Genomic DNA, 19,624 nt, shown 5'->3' on the forward strand with positions numbered 1-19,624 from the left:
ATACATTAAAAATCCAAAATAGATACCCAATCCTCATCCATATGGCCATTGTAAGACCAAAATAAATAATGTACACACTATATATGAAGCAAGGTGTCGGCGTACAAAACGATATATTCGATGCATATTCTAGGTAGCCGATGTCATCGACTGTAAATATACGTTCCACGAGAGCGATCGACCGCGATGTGTGAGGGCGCCCCCTCACGGCGTACCTTACAGACTACCAATCAATGTCAGAGTATAATATTTTTCTGAATTGTATTTAATTGTCGAGTATCGTTGTTGTTGCACAGCCTGTAGGTATAACCCGTCCAAGTTGTCCATACGATGGTTTTTAGCGCCAGTCACACTGTTTCCTGGAAGACGTTACTCTTTTTCTTAAGTGTGGGTTATAGCTCTCTGAAAATATATACCCCGGCGTTCACTCCGACATGTTTCCGTTCCAAAGAAGACGTCGGAGTGAACGGCAGCGGGGTGCATATTTTCAGACCTGGGTGAAGGGCCGAGTGTGACAAACAATGCGAGAAGCAAATGAAACACTGGATTTGATATCGATACAATCAAATAGATCTAGAAAGAGTCAAACAGTCACGGTAAAACCAAAACTGTGACCCTGGCAAGTTCCAAAGCTCGCACATATTGTTATTGAAAATTGTATACAGCAATTATGTTATTCTTTTTGCATGCGTGGAGTATTCGATGATGACAGCAAAATATAAACGTCGTCTGGCGTCATGTAATTTGTTTGAAAATGTATATTGCCAAGCTCCTGCACGTGCAATAGAGTGGGGACGTGCCATTGCACTCAAGCTTGTACACGTACATATTAGGATGGCATTGAAAGCAGTAAACACTGTGATTCTTGTACTTGATGTACCAAATATTTAGCTTGTAAATGATCAAGTACTGACTACAAGTACAAAATATGCCAGGCAAAAAAGTCACAACTAAAAACCCCACGATTGAAAGTTATATTTGAGGTGACCAATTAGCTATGTTTACTCATAGACCCTACTAAATATCTAATAGGGGCCAGTTGTAGAAGAGGATTTCAATGTGTGGGTGTACCGTGCTAAGGCGTAAAAAAATTATGTGGTTCCGATTACATTCAATTTTAGAATAAGTTTGGTAGGCAGATTTCTTTATTTTATTGTCTAAGTTTATTTTTTCTTCGTATGTGAGTGTCTAGTTCAGGTAGTTATGTTTTTTTTCTGTTGTTTTCCATGGTCTCTGTGTTATTGGTTTGTTCTCATCAGATGTACAGCCATTGGAAGAACAGTTTTATAATGTCTTTTTTCAGTTGATGTCAGTTTCCGCATCCACTATTTCTTGGGAGACTTCACAATTTTCGCGATTTTCTTATTTTTTTCTCGAATATGTAAAGAAAAAGTCTAGGGTCGGGGTGAAAAACTAGGTGGGATCGGGTAACCGGAACCAAACAACTTTTTTTTATTTGGCCTAATGGCAACTACACGAATGGCTACTAGTGCACCTTCTTCCCTTCTATTCCCCTAATTTCCTAAAGGTCCGGCATCAAGTTCTGTATCCGGGTTCCAAGCATACCAAAACTGAAAGCTCCTTTGTCGACCGGCGTCACCCTTATATATAGCACTTGTTGGATTTTATTGCGTGTGTGTATCCGGTAGTGGGATCCGGGTCTATGCAGGTAGAGGAGTGCAAAAGTAATTAATAGAACAGTCCTGATAAACAAATTCAATCCTGACGTTTCGAATCAATATTCTTTCTCAAAGGATATCCAGACAAGATATACAGTTGGTCATCACTTGACTATATAATTATCTAAATAGATATACATGTATTCTATATTTGTATGTGTGTACACCCAGTGAAAGCGTGTGACACCAGCTTGCCTCGAGGTCACGCACACAAACAAGATCACGTGACTCACAACGGCCGACCTGTAGTCAACTTTCTAAAGCCTAGAGGATCGATCGTTGCAAACAACTGAACATGGGGTGCGATTGTCAGTACGATTGCGTAGAAAAGAGGCTGAGCGCTCTCTTCCATCGGTATGGAAGATTCATTGGCAGACACCCTGTACCTTTTCTAATCATGCCACTCCTTGTAGCAGCTGGACTGGCGGCGGGTATGGTGTTCTTTAACCAAAATACGGACGTCGAGTACTTGTTCACTCCGGAGGGCAGTCAAGCCATGAAGGACAGAGACAGGGCCGAGGAACTGTTTCCTCTAAACGACGACGACGAATTTGACGCCGTTAGACAGAATACGTTAGGTCGGTATGGTCGCCTGATAGTGACTGCGAAGGTTGGCGGTAACGTATTGAGAGAAAATACACTACATGAAGTCATGGTTGTTCACGACTTTGTTACGAAGATCAACATCACGGATGACGGGAAAGTGTACACATATGGAGATTTATGTGGTAAATGGGACGGCACTTGCAATCAAAATGCTATACTTGATCTTTATAACTACAATGCCAGCACCGTCAACGACTTGAACGTAACGTTTCCATTGCACACTAGTTCGATAAGGCAGGATTTCATAGGTTCTGGACTCGGTGGCGTTACCTTGTACGACGATGAAGAAACAATCAAATCAGTCGACGCCATTCAGCTTTTTTACTTCCTGAAAATAAACACCAATGCCAAGGAAAGGAGGAGCAAGGCTTGGGAGCTCAAGTTTTTGGACGAGATGGCTAAATATGATTCTGAAAACATTAATATTGCATATTTCACATCACAGACTCAAGAACTTGAACTTGCTGAGAGTAGTCTCAGCGTTATCCCCCTGTTTTCCATAACGTTCACCGTGTTGATCACATTCTCTATTATATGCTGTGTAATGGCTGACTGGGTACGTAGTAAACCATGGCTAGGTCAGCTTGGTGTACTGTCTGCAGGGTTGGCTGTCATCTCATCTCTTGGTTTGTGTAGTTACTGTGGTCTACCATTCATCAATGTAGTCGCCTCTATGCCATTTCTGATTTTAGGTAAGTTCAGTTGAAGAATGCGTTAAACTCTAGTCCTGCTTGCTAGACGGTGTATGGGACGCGATGCTGACTAACGTGGGAGAAGGGAGGGACATAAATCGAGTCCCGAATTACTCCGTCTGGAAGCAGGACTAGTTAAAATTCTATTTTCGATAAAATATGAATGTAGTCTTCTCCATATATCAAACTATCTGTGATCGGTATAACATATATTCCCCTACTATAGATAAGCTGAATAACCGATAATGGGTTCACTTTTTAGAAATACATGTAATATGCCATATTAAATGCTATGCACGTTGTGGTCGTTCATCACCTAGAGCATTGTGTATATAAAACGAAGGACGATGGTCTGTACGTTTGACCTCGCCCTTTCGTGACCTCTGCATGTCATGTTATCGTCTTCACTGCCAAGCGTTGAAAATCATGCAGGTTGTATTACGCTGAAGATTATTGAAGGAATATTTTGATTTCACTTTACAAACAAGAATATATTCTAGGATATCAGCCTAAATAAAGTAAAAATGCGCAAAAACTTTTAATTGAAACAAGAAATGTTGTCATTCAACCAACTTGGCGGGAAATTGCCTGATACTAAATGTCGTCAACCAAAAATTTCAGCAGTTATTTCTACAACGATACTTGTCAGACACATTTCCGAGGTAGTCATATATAGCAAACAGGTAAGGCCTAAAAAAAGTGCATGGTTCCGATTATGCTTAATTTTAGAATAGGTGGGGTTGGTAGATAATTTTTCTCAAGTGTGAGTGTCTAGTTCAAGTAGTTATGTTTTCCGTTCTTTTCCGTATGGTCTCTGTGTTATTAGTTTCATACCACCAGATGTACAGCCGCTACAGATTGGAAGAATAGTTTTATAATTTTTTTAAGTTGATGTCAGTTTCCGCATCCACTATTAACAATTTTCGCGATTATATTTATTTTTCTCGAATACGTAAAACTAACTTTAAGGTCGGCAGTGAAAAACTAGGTAGGGTCGGGTAACCGGAACCAAACAATTTTGTTAGGCCTAGCATAAAAAAAAATCTCCAAAATCACAATCTAATAAAAATGAAGCTGATTTTGTGATGATGTCATGATAATTGTTTCAATACCATGCAGTGACATTAAATTAATTTGTGAATATTACCATATATTATTGAAATACTCAAATACACAACAAATCATGGAATGGTGATCATGATACTTCCATAGTAAAACTGAGATGTGAATGTGTATTGAATCTTGAAGATATAAAATTTCCGTGAGAGAAATGTGACGATCATATTATCATAATCTAGAAACCTGATCCATACCGCTAGCGTTCTTACACATCTAGTAAATCGCTACATGATTGTAGAGATGGTGTCGTAAAAGTACATGCATCTGAGTCGCATGGCGAAGATGTGTTATTTTTCATTACGTCAGAGGAAAACTATTGTGCTGCTTACAATGCATATGTCGTGATTCGACACTTCTGAATCTACATATAGTTCGAAGGTAATTGGTTAAGAAGGAGAAGTAACGAGTGTTGTACGACAAACACAGAAGTGGGTATCATTTTATAATAAAAATAACATCAGTGTTTAAGTGTAGGATTTCTATTCAGGATATTATACATAGTTCATGCTTTAGGGCAACTAGTCTTTCATTCAAAGCAGACATGCGCATGCTAAGGTACTGGTGTAACAAATTTGAGCTATGGTATGGCCTAAAACAATTGTTTGGTTCCGATTACCCAACCCCCACCTAGTTTTTTTTTACTGCCAACCATAAACATTTTTTACGAAATAAAATCGTGAAAATTGTGTGAAGTCTCGCGAGAAATAGTGGATGCGGAAACTGACATCGACCTAAAAAGACAATATAAAACTGCTCTTCCAGTCTGTAATGTTGTACATCTGATAGGAAGAAACCAGTAACACAGAAACCATTTGGGAAAACAACGGAAAACATAACTACCTGAACTAGACATTCACACACACACACACACACACACACACACATGAAAAAATAGATATATTAAAAAATCTGCCTACCCCACCTATTCTAAAATTGAGCGTAATAGGAACCACACAATTTTTATTTTGGCCTAAATGAAAATTACAAATTAATGGCTTCCTACATGCAGAAGACGTTGAGGAAAACTTGCATTGTAGACATACATATTGATAATGTATTGCACTAACCCATTACCATATTAAGAGAATGGGATGGAGACACAGACAGACAGACAGACAGACAGACAGACAGACAGACAGACAGACAGACAGACAGACAGACAGACAGACAGACAGACAGACAGACAGACAGATCAAATTTAAAATCTGAATTAAATAATTTAAACTACAATGAAAAATATTGTAAATGGTTTTCTTGCAATTAATTAATTAATTGTAGAGAAAACGAGACAAAGTCATACAAAGTACATTTCGACGTGATCAATTTAAGACATGAGACTGTATAGCTTTGTACGATGAGTCATGTTTCAGTCAGTCAAAAAATAAGACTAAAAGCTGAATAAACGTAAACAAAACTCTTTCTTCAATCACAATCCTGTCGTGTTCAGCAATGAAAGCTAGCGAGTCAAACAACAATCTCACCTCGTCAAATGATCGGTGTTAGCAATAAATGTATGTGTAAAGTCTTCTGGCGAACACTCCCTTAGCTGAAAAAGAGAAAAGAAAAAATCGCAAAAATTAAACTGTGTTCAGTCTCCACTTATTTCTCCGTTCTGTGTAAACTGTACCAGTACATATTGGGATATTAAACAAAGTTTATTTCATTTTCTTCAATAGGTATCGGAGTAGACGATATGTTTATTATGATAGCAGCATGGCGAAGAACGTCCCCTCGGCTTAGTGTCGAACAACGTATGGGAGAGGCGTACTCAGAAGCCGCCATGTCAATCACTATCACCAGCATTACAGATTTCTTAGCTTTCGGTGTTGGCGCTATAACGTATTTTCCATCTGTCCGAATCTTCTGTATCTATACCGGCGTCGCTGTTTTATTCGACTACGCATATCAGATTACGTTCTTTGGTGCTTGTATGACGTTTATGGGCCGTCGTGAGGCCGCGAACAGACATTGTATGACGTGCATGAAGGTACGACCGAAGGAAGAGATTGAGTCGTCAGGGTATCGAATTTTCTGTGCTGGAGGGTCATCGGAGAAGACACCACCAAGTGAACACAGCGACCATGCTATAGCGAACTTTTTCAAGAATCACTACGGACCGTTCATTACAAAAATCCCTATGAAGATTGTTACGATTCTGTTATTTGCTGGTTACCTAGGAGTCGCTGTCTGGGGATGCTTACAACTCCAGGAGGGAATCCGATTAAAAAATCTCGCCAATGATGATTCATATGCAGTTGAATTTTATGACTTGGAAGACGAGTATTTTAAAGTTTACGGTCCGGCCGTTGCCATAGTTATTGATGAAAAAATAGACTACTCAGATTCTAAAGTTCAAGACGAAATTGAGAAAATCACCCAAGATTTTGAGACGAATGACTATTTCCATGACAATTCTGACGTCACTCAGTCATGGCTGAGAACGTTTCTGAAGTTCATGGCAGATAACAGTATGACATACACCGATGAAGAATCATTCATCTTAAACTTGAGGGATCATTTTCTTCCTGCAGTAAATCCTTACAAGATCGACATCAATTTCAACAACGATAATACAAGCATTGAATCTTCGCGATTGTATGTCTTTTCTAAGGACATGAACACAGCCAACCGAGAACGACAAATGATGATCGACGCCCGACGTATCGTTGAAAAATCTAACTTTACGATGTTTACCTTCCACCCAGCCTTCATATTCTACGAACAATACATCGCCGTTCTTCCCAACACATTACAAAACATTGGTATCGCTGCTGCCGCTATGTTTTTAGTTTCTTTGATTTTAATTCCTCACCCAATCTGTTCGATTTACGTCACATTTGCCATAGCAACGATTTCGGTCGGTGTTGTCGGTTTTATGACATTATGGGATGTCCGATTAGACTCGATTTCTATGATAAACATCATTATTTGTATTGGATTCAGTGTAGACTTCTCAGCACACATCACCTACGCTTTCGTCATCGCACCATATAAATCACGCAATCGTCGAGCAGTAGATGCCCTGTATTCACTCGGTTGGCCGATATTGGAAGGAGCGCTGTCAACTATTCTAGGCGTTGTCATTCTATCAACTTCGGAGTCCTACATCTTTCGGACATTTTTCAAAACCATGTTTCTGGTCATTCTTTTCGGGGCTGTCCACGGATTGTTATTTTTACCCGTGATTTTAACTCTAGTTGGCCCTTGCGGCACAGCGAAGGAGCCTGTAGAAGATGACACGAAAGTACCAATCACTGAAGACTTTAAACGCGAACGACCAATGAGTGCGTTCTATCACAGACCGGCTTCAGTTTTTGGTTTTGACAATCTGGGTTTAATGAACGGACATGCTGCAAACCCAACACTACAGCCAATCCCAGACGATGAAACAGAGGGCGAAAATCCGTTAATGACTCCCAGTATGAACACCTGGTTGACTGAAGTCTGTTCTCGCTACTGGAGAAATGGACGTCGTGCTGAACCACCACCAAATCCTCATTTAAACGGAACAGCTGGTATTGGAAACACACGACCAGTGTCTGTAGAGTCTGAATTCAGTTCGCAGCTTCAGAGAAGGGCGACATCTGGGATAGTGATGCGACCTCTGCCAGGGCACACCAGGATACCAGGAGATAGACCTATGAGTTATTTTCAATAGAATTGTCGTCAACTCTCATATGGCAGTCAATTAATCAAGTATCGTGAAAACACCGTTTTGGCATTGGCTAATTTCTCATTTACATAATCAAAAATTAAAATCTTTCATATTTTATTAAACATTGGGATGTTTATGAGTACTGACAAGAGAGGTGAAGCTATTATAGGATAATAATATTTATTCCCAGAATTATGAAATTGTAAACTTATGTTATCCACCGTCTTACAAGTTTATGAAAACGAATACTAATGTTTCTGTTGTGTGTATGTATGTTTGTGTGTATGTATGTATAATGTATGTATGTATGTATGTATGTATGTATGTATGTATGTATGGATGGATGGATGGATGGATGGATGGATGTATGTATGTATGTATGTATGTATGTATGTGTATGTATGTATGAATGTATGTATGTGTGTATGTATGTATGTATGTATGTATGTGTGTGTATGTATGTATGTATGTATGTGTGTGTGTGTATGTATGTATGTATGTATGTATGTATGTATGTATGTGTGTGTGTATTTTTGTGCTTGTTTTAGTTTAACATGATCATTATTTTCAATCATATATCTATGATTAATATATCTCCATACTCAAGGTTATCCCTTTACTAAGTGTAAACGCAGAGATAACATTTATTCAGTAATCGGTTGTCATTTAACAAAGTTATGAAATTGCTTCAAATGTTATTTATTTTAGATGTTTGTACTTTTATAACGAAACATATCAGTATCACCAGAAAATTGGTCAAGACTTTTACATGGATGTTGTAATAATTCACGTAGCACTGACAGGCATACAAACACGAACTTAACGTTACAATACAGGACAAGTTCATTACATCATGCACAAGCCATAAATATTGAATATATACCATGGTTGTTCTACGTCACGACAACACGCGTCAACGTCACAACAATCCGTGTCTGCGTCACTGGTTCTGCTGTGTTCAAAATATGAGTCAAAACGTTCAGAATTGCAATTAATGTCTTCGATTTTGTTCCATATTACCGGCGCTGGTATAATTATGTTATTCTCCAACATTTTTCTTCATTCAGCCAGAAAATACCTGTGACCTAATAAGGGCTTTGTCACTATTCGTCTCGTCTAGCGACTCGTAGTGACAAAGGCTCTTTAGGTTACTCGTATTTTCCTTGGCTGAACTTGACGTAGAACAAAATATTGTAAAATAACATCTAAATAATTTGTATGACATTCATTTCTTTGCTTTGATTGACATTTTATGTCATAAACAGGAAATTAATGTAGGTGTACACGTTCAAGGAGGGTGATGAAGTGTAGTACACTTATAGTCAATCGTGATTGGTGGAATACGATCTTCACCAAAATTTGCCAAACGTCACCAACTTACACTAAAAGACTAACAAATTGTAAATGTAATTGTAAATATAACAAATTCATTGAATTTTGCATTAAATATAATATTTTGTTACTGCACACTAGATGTACTGCTGTATTTGTGATAACTGAGAATCACGCCATATAACCACACAGACAGTTATAGCGTTGTCAACTTCACACAGATATGCCCAATTCCAATCTGAGTAAAATGTGATGTAGTGCATACAGCTCGATTTCGTTACTTAACTCTAGTTTCTTCGTCTGTTGTCGTCTGTTTGAATTCTGTTGTACCGAGAGTGGGCGTCTCCTTCCTAGGGGCGGTGACATTGACCAAAACGTGGACATGTAATAGAGTGGACAATATTCAAGCAAAAACCGAGGGTAATTCTAATAGTGAAGAAATGGCCACCCACTAACATAAGATTTTAATCAGATTGGCGACTGGCCCAAACCAACAAAATCGATCCCCAATCAATAGAATCTACAGACTTGAATGAGCTGATCTGCTTCACTGCATCTACAATTAAGATGAATATTTAACCCCTAGGTTATAGTGCCAATATTTCATTCGTCCAAACAATGAATATCTGGAACCTATTTCAGTGGCTACGTCTACGTTAAAGGAGATTAAGTCATAGCAGTGGATATATATAATGTAAATAAAAGATTAGCTTACCCGCTTTATATAAAGTGTACGATGGCGTGCAAGCCTCCCACCACCGTCGTTAAATATTCCAATAAACGACTGCATATATTAGAATGTAAAATGTGATACTAACTCGATAGTCATTGTGTAATAAATCACTGTATGATTACGAAAATAACGTCTCAAGTTTGTCACGTGACCGCGAGTGCAACCTTTGAATCCTCGTCTTCTAGAGCCAAACAAAAAATCTCTAATCAAATTTACTTAGTTGGTATGAAAAATGTCCTTTTTGTTGTGATTTATGCTACAATTGTCGTGGTTCTCACTTCGACATACTCACAGCCGTCCACTTTGCATCGATGAAGTTGCATGTAGTTTGCAGAATTCTGGATACATTCACATTCGTCAACTTTGTCACAGGAAAGCATATTTGACCGTAAAACCAAGATTTGCCAACGTTATTCTGACTAGTTTGCGTGTGAAAGATGGCGGACAGCTCTAACTTGGTGAGTATACTAATTTCTTTCTTTCTTACACCAGGACACAATTAAATTGGAAACGGTTGTTGTACTGCCACGTTATAATTTGCCACCATGTAGGGGTTCATGACGTCATTGTAGAGGTTACTTTGACGTGGTCATCAGATTTTGCAGTTTCAGGGGGCGTGTTGTGTCGAGATTCCAATAGGGGGTTTTGGATACATTTTCCCGTGAAAACCATAACGACACGAATACTATAAGTTGAAAAAATGACCGTGTTTCCAATTCATACCCTCAAGAAATATGGCAGTTAAGTCTGAATTTTTGTTTTTGAAAAATATTGATTCGACCCAAAGAAACGAGTTGTCGATCAGAATACAAATTTCGATTAGTTTGATGAATATGCACAGGCATCACTAAAGAAAGAAAACAGAAAGTCAAGAAGACAAAGAAGTGCTCATCTTTACACTTATTGTCTTCAGTGATATTCAGCACAGATTATATGGCACAGAGGTATATTTAAATAACATGGAAAGCAAATTGCGACACGAGTCGTGAAACTCTCTGAAGACAGTGATTTTCTGACATTAGCAATTCATTTTCATCAAATTGTGACAATTCTATGGAGTAGGTACTTGAAGTGAAATCAATATCAAAATAAATTATTGAGTTGAGTAGTAGTAGTAGTTTATTTCAAATGCTAAGGCGCCAGCCCATCGCACAAAACATTTTACATAACAGTAGAGAAAAAAAAGAACAAAGAACTGAATATCATTCTACTAAAAATTAACGGAAAAATAATTAAAGGTAAAAATATGATAGGGGGAACATATACATCTATGTTTGCTGAACAAAACTAGTACGAGTGTTGAAAGCTTTATGAACAAAAACTGATAGTTTGTATTGGACTACTTCATTCTTACATGCCAGTAAGAAAAAACCTTTTTCTTTCGTGGGGTGGACTCTAAATCTTTGAGGAATAAAATCTACTCTATGGTCGTTATATAAAGGGCAAAACAATATATGACATTCATCTTCAACAACTGTAAAACCTTGTCTTTTACAATATAGACACATTCTAAGTTCCACAGGAATAGGTGGATTACAATGGCGAACCACTTCAATTGCTAAATTGTGACTAGAACAACGGAGCTTAGCAAGATCAAATTTAAATTTTATGATTTTAACACATGAGAGGTACAGCTCAGGTTCAAGCATTGACTTAAAATTTACATAACTGAGCATGCGTCGACAGTCATTAAGTGAGGCTGACCAATCTTGTCTGTAACAATTATTGAGTTGAAAACACAATTGTGATATCTATATCAAAAGTAGATGCTGACGATCTTCAACTTGACACCAGTCGGTGACCTGCCTGAGTCTGAGATCGAATGTTCTCAATTTTCTTTGGGAATGTGTAATTCTAAGAGTTCATGACCTCTGGTACAAGAGCAACTTCATATAATCTCTAAGTTCGTTGACGTATTTCGAAATAATAGCAAAACATAAAACTGTGTAAATATAGACCTGTGTAATAAATTTCTCTTCCCTAATAAATTAAACTTCGTTGTCCAGATGTCATTTACTTGTCGTTTTCCGTCAAACTCTAGATTTAATGAGAACACTTTAACAGTGTGCTGTGTGTAAGAATGTAGCCTGGTAACTAATCGTTTGGAGACTTTGACACATATCGTTTCCTATGACTAGCATTTCCCTAACGTTTGTTGTACTTCAACGAAGCTTCTACAGACAACAGAGATGCAAATTCTTATTGAGTATTTTTAATTTACCCGCGGAGAGATGTTAATTAATGATGTCAATAGCGTCACCACGTGATTAGAACCAACGAGGAGATGGCAACGTACGCTCAAATCGATATATCGAGGTTATGAATATTAAAACTTTATTTATACTGGATAGTTCTTTAAGTATATAAACACTTGTCTTCCAAGAAGTCAAATGAGGGCCATCCCAAGTATACACACTAAGTATCATCTTACAAGCCATAATTATATCAAACTCTTTACGAAAGTTTATTTTAACTGCAGTGTGATCCAACTTGCAATCTATAAGGTTATAATAGAAACTAGATTCACAGATGGGCATTTGAACTTGTCTAGAAAATATACATGTGAGTGTTTCTACTTTATTTCCCAGGTCTGTTTCCAGATTCTTGCACGTCACGTTCTTGCCGGCATGATGTTTTTCGTAATGTTTAGTATGTACTGTATGCGAAATAATCTCAGCGTCACCATCGTTGCCATGGTGAACACTACAGGGAAACACGCTGATAGGTATAGTGGAGATTGCCAAGGAATGAACGACAGTAATATAGACCTTGTGGACGAGGTAATTTTAATAAGTGTCGTCAACAATGTATGTATGTATGTATGTATGTATGTATGTATGCATGTATGTATGTATGTATGTATGTATGTATGTATGTATGTATGTGTGTGTATGTATGTATTTATGTATGTATGTATGTATGTGTATGTATGTATGTATGTATGTATGTATGTATGTATGTATGTATGTACGTATGTATGTATGTATGTATGTATGTATGTATGTATGTATGTATGTGTGTGTGTATACGTATGTATATGGGTGGCTATTATAGTGTGCCCACATTTTAGGCAACTAACAACTGTGATGCGAAATCGAATGGTTATCAATTCAGTCCCGTCCAAAATGGTATAATGAAGAGATATCAGGGGCATGTATTTACATAGTTTTTTTTCTTTCATTTGTGTCACCTTTCTAGCTTGGGGAGTTCTACTGGGACAGTTACCATCAGGGTCTCCTCCTAGGGGCGTACTATTACGGCTATGCATCTAGTCAAATATTCGGTGGTTGGCTAGAGAAGTACGTCGGTGGTAAGATTGTCTTAGGTGGAAGTATGTCAATTGCTTCGATACTATCGCTACTTACACCACTGGCTGCACGGGCAAATTTCTGGGCATTGTTTTTTGTTCGGTTGTTACTTGGACTTTCACAGGTAACTATTTCTGTGATATTCATCTCGTAATTTATGCATCAGTATATGAATGTTCTGCTGTGCATCATTTCATTTCTATCCCTGTTCGTGTTTTCAATGCGTTTTCTGTTGCCTAATTTCTAGTGGTTAACTAAATGATTTGTTGGTTTTCATCGTTCAGACAGACAGACAGACAGACAGCCAGCCAGCCAGCCAGACAGACAGACAGACAGACAGACAGACAGACAGACAGACAGACAGACAGACAGACAGACAGACAGACAGACAGACAGACAGACAGGTAATTGTGTGATGTAGTGTATATCCCGAAGTGTAATTTGTCGATTGTTTGGTTGCCTAGATGATAATTGTTTAAATAAGACTAATTTGCTAAATATACCCAGCGATTTCATTACAGTCTGTAGTAGAGTTATATGTGCTTTTAGAAGGAAAAGCAAAATAAACGGCATGTGTCATATGTTACAGAGCGTCATACTTCCGGTACATCACCAATTGTGGGGTAAGTGGGCTCCACCTATGGAAAGAACAGCCTTGATATCGATCGGACCGTCAGGTGAGTTTAAGGTTGATAGAGCTTGGAATTTTTTTCGGTTTCCTCTTCATTTGTATGAAAACAAATCCTATCCCATCGGCTATATCATGCCATATCTTATCACATCATATCATATCATATATTATTATAAATAATATAATATCACATCATATCATACATCGTACCACACCATATGATATATGACATGATGTCACAACATATGTCACATTATATCACATGATATCATAGCATATCACAGCATAGCATAGTATAGCATATCATATCATATCATAGTATATCATAGTATAGCATAGCATATCATATCATAGCATATCATAGTATAGCATAGTATAGCATAGCATATCATATCATAGCATATCATAGCAAAGCATATCATAGCATATCATATCATAGCATATCATAGCAAAGCATATCATAGCATATCATATCATAGCATATCATAGCATAACATATCATAGCATAACATATCATAACATATCATAACATATCATAGCATAACATATCATAACATATCATAGCATATCATAGCATAACATATCATAACATATCATAACATATCATAGCATATCATAGCATAACATATCATAACATATCATAACATATCATAGCATATCATAGCATAACATATCATAACATATCATAACATATCATAGCATATCATAGCATATCATAGCATAACATATCATAACATATCATAGCATAACATATCATAACATATCATAGCATATCATAACATATCATAGCATATCATATCATAACATATCATAGCATATCATAACATAACATAGCATATCATAGCATATCATATCATAGCATATCATATCACATAGCATAGCATATCATAGCATATCATATATCATATCATACATCATATATCATATATCATCATATCAAAATATATATCATATCATATGGCATAGCATATCATATCATATCATATCACATCACATCGTATATCATAGCATATCATATAAAATGATAGCATATCATAGTATATCATCATATATCATGTCATATCGATATCTATCATATATCAAAACATATATCATATCACATCACATCATATATTATATATCATATCATATCATATCATATCATATCATATCATATATCATATCATATCATGTCATATCATATATCATATCATATCATATCATATCATATCATATCATATCATACACTGTTTTATAGCCTATATGCACCATTTTAACCATGTCAAGGTTTCTCCTTATGTTCGTTACAGGTTTTAATGTTGGTACAATTTTTGTCAGTGCTATATCTGGTGTTATGTCTGCTAATACGGGATGGGATTCAGTGTTCTACATGTCAGGTATGACATTGAGCATTCTAATAATAACCAATGTTTTCGTAGGAACATATGTTTTAAAAGTATACGTATTTCAGCACACTCATGAAAGTAATTTGAATCATTGCGAAAAATTACAAAAAGTCAACTGTTTGATAATGACGATAAGAGTAGTCATGCTTCTCATATACAGGACAAGAACTTCAACAGAAAAAAAAGATACTTTCGAACATTTTTTTTTTTTTTTGAGGGCTTTTTCTAGCCCAATTAAGATTTATTGATGTTGCATATAAGGGTTAGTGTCGTGAATGAGTTTATAATTTTTGTATCATGTACTTCTTCTCTATTGTAAGGTGGTATTGGTTTGACGTGGGTGATAGGATGGATATTGTTAGGATATGATTCGCCAGAGAAACATCCAAGAATAAGTGAAAGTGAAAGGAAATATATCATACAGGAGATTGGCCCAAGTTCTGAAGACAAAGTGAGGGCGAGAGAGAGAGAGAGAGAGAGAGAGAGAGAGAGAGAGAGAGAGAGAGAGAGAGAGAGAGAGAGAGAGAGAGAGAGAGAGAGAGAGAGAGAGAGAGAGAGAGAGGGGGGTAGACATACAGACAGTATTGTTTGTTTGGTCCTTGTTTGGTTGTTTGTTTATTTCCTTGTGTGTGTATTTATATATGTCGATGTGTGTGTGGTTGTCCCTATATAGTGGACACATGATTTTTTTATAATGTCGATGATAACGTACACAGTATTCCATGTCATGACCCCCGATCATGGGGTATTTTTCGAGTATGTTTACATTTGGATTATAACTTTGCAGGATCCCAAAGTACCATGGAGAAATATATTTACTTCGTTACCAGTATGGGGACTGGTGATTGGTCATTTCTGCACCAATTGGGGATTCTATACTCTGCTGACGTCATTCCCTACTTATTTGGACCAAGTTCTTGGATTTGACATTCGTGTTGTAAGCTAGGAGCGTACATTATATACAACCGTATATGACATTTTGCAGGATTCCGTTTGACTGTTTTACACGAAAGACTGCCAATATTCATAAGTATCTTTCAGCTCCTGAAATCATGTAGTACACAATGACTACATTCATATACCATTAGAGATGAGCTGGAGAATTGGGCTGGGACACTTGTTTGGCTATTGATTAATAATTGATGTAGTGAAAATAGGAGTACCTAGCTATATATTGAATGTCTCTTCGATGGGGAACATTTGCATTGTTTAATTGACGCAACAATTAATCAATTTGAACAACACTAAAGCAAGCCTATGGCCATCAAAGTTACAAGAATATTTCCGAGTGTAAAATGACAATTTCACACTAATACGTCTCTTCGTGAATCAATTCCTAAACTTGCTTATTGCACGTTATTAGACATTGTGTCTTTGAGTCACAGTTTGATATACGGCTTCTCACTGACATTGTGTAATATCTACATTAATATACAATATTAATTCATTTTCTTCCAATGTTTACGTTCTAGAACGGTGTTATATCTGCCTTACCTCAGCTGGTGCAGTGGATATCTGTCCTGGGCTGTGGTCTTTTGGCTGATGTTTTTCGTAGACGAAAGATCCTGTCAACGTTATCCGTCAGAAGAACCTTAATTACCATTGGTTAGTATATTTTAAAAGGAAAACAAATGAGCGTGGTCGTACAACTTTATGGATTAATTAAAAAAAAAAACAATTTCATCGCCTTGCTAGATGCATTGTTATGAGACCGTACGACTGCAACAGATTTCTTTCAAAAAGTGAAAGTCATATCTGTCTGTACAAACTACTACGACACTTTTTCTATCTAGAAAGAACACACATCTTTCATTATCGTGGAAATGTTACTGATGACACCCTCCTTGTATTCTCTAAGAGTTACAGCAAAAAGTCCAAAAAAAAAATTCGTTTATTTGAAAGCACTTCATATTTACTCCATTATTGGTTTACTGCCATTTTGAAATAAGATTCCACTCATTGTAGTCATTCTCAGTACATGCGCTTCAATTTTCCACCGACACCATTTTTGAGCCCCAAAACTAGAAGTTGTGAGTCCAAAATGTTCAAATATGACAATTTCAAAGGATTTTATTCTTCCATTCTCATGACTTATCATTAGGTATGTATCTACCGGCTGCCTTCCTTCTCGGCGCTGGTTTCGTAGGATGTGGCAAGGAGGCATTGGCCGTAGCACTCGTCTCTATAGCAACGTTCTTTGGCGGTGCTGCTTATCCGGGTTTCAAAGTTAATCATGTTGAAATAGCTCCACGATTCGGTGGAATTATTTATGGATTCACGAACACGATTGCCTCTACAACCGGCTTCGCTGCCCCGTATGTAGTAGGATTGCTTACAAACAAAGCGGTAGGTTTATTACCTTTTATGCTTTGTTTTGGTACATTATACAACCCCTAAGTTGTCCTCCATATATAGACAACCACACAGAAGACAATAAAATCTATATATTCTACACTAATACAGCATTGATAACACTTTCTTGTTAAGTTGTGTTTATTACATTGTGTAAACCTTGTTAAGTATACGCTAACTAGATGTAGATATACGTACGCCTATGTTTTTTGACGTCTGCTGATGTCTGTACATGGAGGCACTTTAGTTCATTCCATTTAGAAAAATGTCGCAACAAGCTGTATTCATTCAATCTTGTTATCTTAAAGTGTAGCATGTGTAGTTTCTTATTAGTTTCTGTGTGGTTGTATTATAAACTGAGCCAGTGAACGGTAACGGTCAGTAAGATGCTCAGTTTCGAATTGAGCTGATTTTGGCTAGCTTTTATCAGAGGATATCAAGTGTTTTTCCCAGATCTACTGGGGGGGGTGGGGGGGTCAGAAAACATCACCGAGCCTACATTCTCCGTACACCACCAAACAACTAAGCTTAGAACCCTATCACTATATATACATAACTTGTAAAACTGTTCCAACATCGAAAACTAAAATAGAATCTGTTACCTACGAGGGATTTCGGCGTTGTTTGGGGATCATAGGTACCAATCTGTATGACCAGTGAACATATTAAACAATAATATCGGAGGCTTATCGACAACGCTAACGCTAACAGGTAAAGGCCCTCATACGTGTTAAATCTTTGTTCTTGATTTTTTTTTTTTTATTCTTTTTTTTTTTTCCTTTTTACAATTTTTTTAATGGATTTAGTTTATCATAATCTTCAAAATATTGTCTTGTAAATAACACGGTTTTATCCCCATACATCTACAGAATACTCGCTCAGAGTGGTTGATAGTCTTCGCTATATGTGCAACACTATATGTGATTGGTGGCACTGTTCTTATTTTGACCATAAAAGTGGATGAACAGGACTGGGCAAAGTCAACAGTTAAGATTTACGAAGATAAAGAACTTCAAGCGGACATTCCAGATGAAGTCGAGATGGTTACCAGTGGCAAGATGCAGGGAAATTTCGATACAGATGGACAACATACCCACATCCAAAAATGAGTTAAATCAAATAAGGAAACACTGCACACCAGAAGTTTAGTAACACCACATTAAAGTAGAACTTTCACGGTCCAAATAAAGCTTTCAGATCAACTAATGTTTCGAACACACACACACACACACACACACACACATACACACATACACACATACATACATACATACATACATACATACATACATATATATATTCACTCACATACATACATACATACATCCATACATACATACACACACACACACATACATACATACATACATACATACATACATACATACATACATACATACATACATACATACATACATACATACAATACATAATATCAAGTCTAAGAAATTTTTCCCAGAGACTTTTTTAATGCAATTGATCGACTTTATATACCAAAAACAGGATGTACATTTTCAAAATATCGGTTTGACTTTGTATAACAAATGCCATGGATATCATCCTTTCAAAGATCTTTATGTTTGGAATTTCAGCATACCCTTCTCATTATGTTAAAAATATATTCAATTAGAGTTCAAACGCGTGTCGCCAATACATTTTATCTCAAATTTGTGTCTACAGAAAAAAGACTAAAATCCAAATGTACGAGAATGCAAACTCTGATTTGATGAAAACTTAAGTTTTACAAATTCTGCGTTGTTGATTTTTAAAGGACTTATTCAGTTTCAACCATTGGTGTCGTTGCAGGGGTATTTCCAGCAATGAAAAGAATAAAGTTGAAAGGCAGAGTTTCAATCCTGGGTCATTGCATTAGTGTTATCTTAATAAGGATTACACTGGGTCACTGTTTATTCTTTACCAGTTTTTTAGATAGCTCTGCCAAACAACCGTATTTCACATCTTGATATTAATCCTAATCCTAATCCTATGTGTGCCTTTAAATAATATCTTGAGACGATTATAGTGAATACATATACAACAATAAAGTAAAAAGCGTATTTGTGATGACATAGGTCCTACTATTTCCAAATTAACATTAGAAATGATAAATATACAAATTATGGAAAATGTAA

General features: G+C 36.8%; 2 protein-coding genes across 2 annotated transcripts; both read left to right on the forward strand.

Moving 5' to 3' along the window:
• The first annotated feature begins 1,972 nt into the window (after positions 1-1,972).
• On the forward strand, positions 1,973-7,936 carry LOC144448497 (patched domain-containing protein 3-like). The gene is made up of 2 exons (XM_078138758.1): positions 1,973-2,977; positions 5,773-7,936. Exons 1-2 carry the CDS (start codon positions 1,975-1,977, stop codon positions 7,752-7,754), a joined length of 2,985 nt encoding a protein of 994 aa, XP_077994884.1. The 5' UTR covers positions 1,973-1,974; the 3' UTR covers positions 7,755-7,936.
• Positions 7,937-10,253: 2,317 nt separating this feature from the next.
• Positions 10,254-18,601, forward strand: LOC144448152 (sialin-like). Its single transcript, XM_078138305.1, has 10 exons — positions 10,254-10,274; positions 12,405-12,596; positions 13,015-13,248; positions 13,714-13,801; positions 15,045-15,131; positions 15,461-15,591; positions 15,928-16,077; positions 16,613-16,745; positions 17,242-17,486; positions 18,362-18,601. The coding sequence occupies exons 1-10, from the start codon at positions 10,254-10,256 to the stop codon at positions 18,599-18,601; spliced, it is 1,521 nt and encodes a 506-aa protein (XP_077994431.1).
• The last annotated feature ends 1,023 nt before the right edge of the window (positions 18,602-19,624 follow it).

The sequence above is a fragment of the Glandiceps talaboti genome, chromosome 17 (assembly GCF_964340395.1).
Source record: "Glandiceps talaboti chromosome 17, keGlaTala1.1, whole genome shotgun sequence".
NCBI lineage: Eukaryota > Metazoa > Hemichordata > Enteropneusta > Spengelidae > Glandiceps > Glandiceps talaboti.

What these genes read in the sequence shown, in the direction of transcription:
- LOC144448497 (XM_078138758.1), top strand. Translation starts at nt 1,975, where the DNA reads ATGGGGTGCGATTGTCAGTACGATTGCGTAGAAAAGAGGCTGAGCGCT. An exon ending in TATGCCATTTCTGATTTTAG is followed by an intron (nt 2,978 to 5,772) that starts GTAAGTTCAGTT and finishes TTTCTTCAATAG; the next exon opens with GTATCGGAGTAGACGATATG.
- LOC144448152 (XM_078138305.1), top strand. Translation starts at nt 10,254, where the DNA reads ATGGCGGACAGCTCTAACTTG. An exon ending in ATATAGACCTTGTGGACGAG is followed by an intron (nt 12,597 to 13,014) that starts GTAATTTTAATA and finishes TCACCTTTCTAG; the next exon opens with CTTGGGGAGTTCTACTGGGA. An exon ending in TTCAGTGTTCTACATGTCAG is followed by an intron (nt 15,132 to 15,460) that starts GTATGACATTGA and finishes CTCTATTGTAAG; the next exon opens with GTGGTATTGGTTTGACGTGG.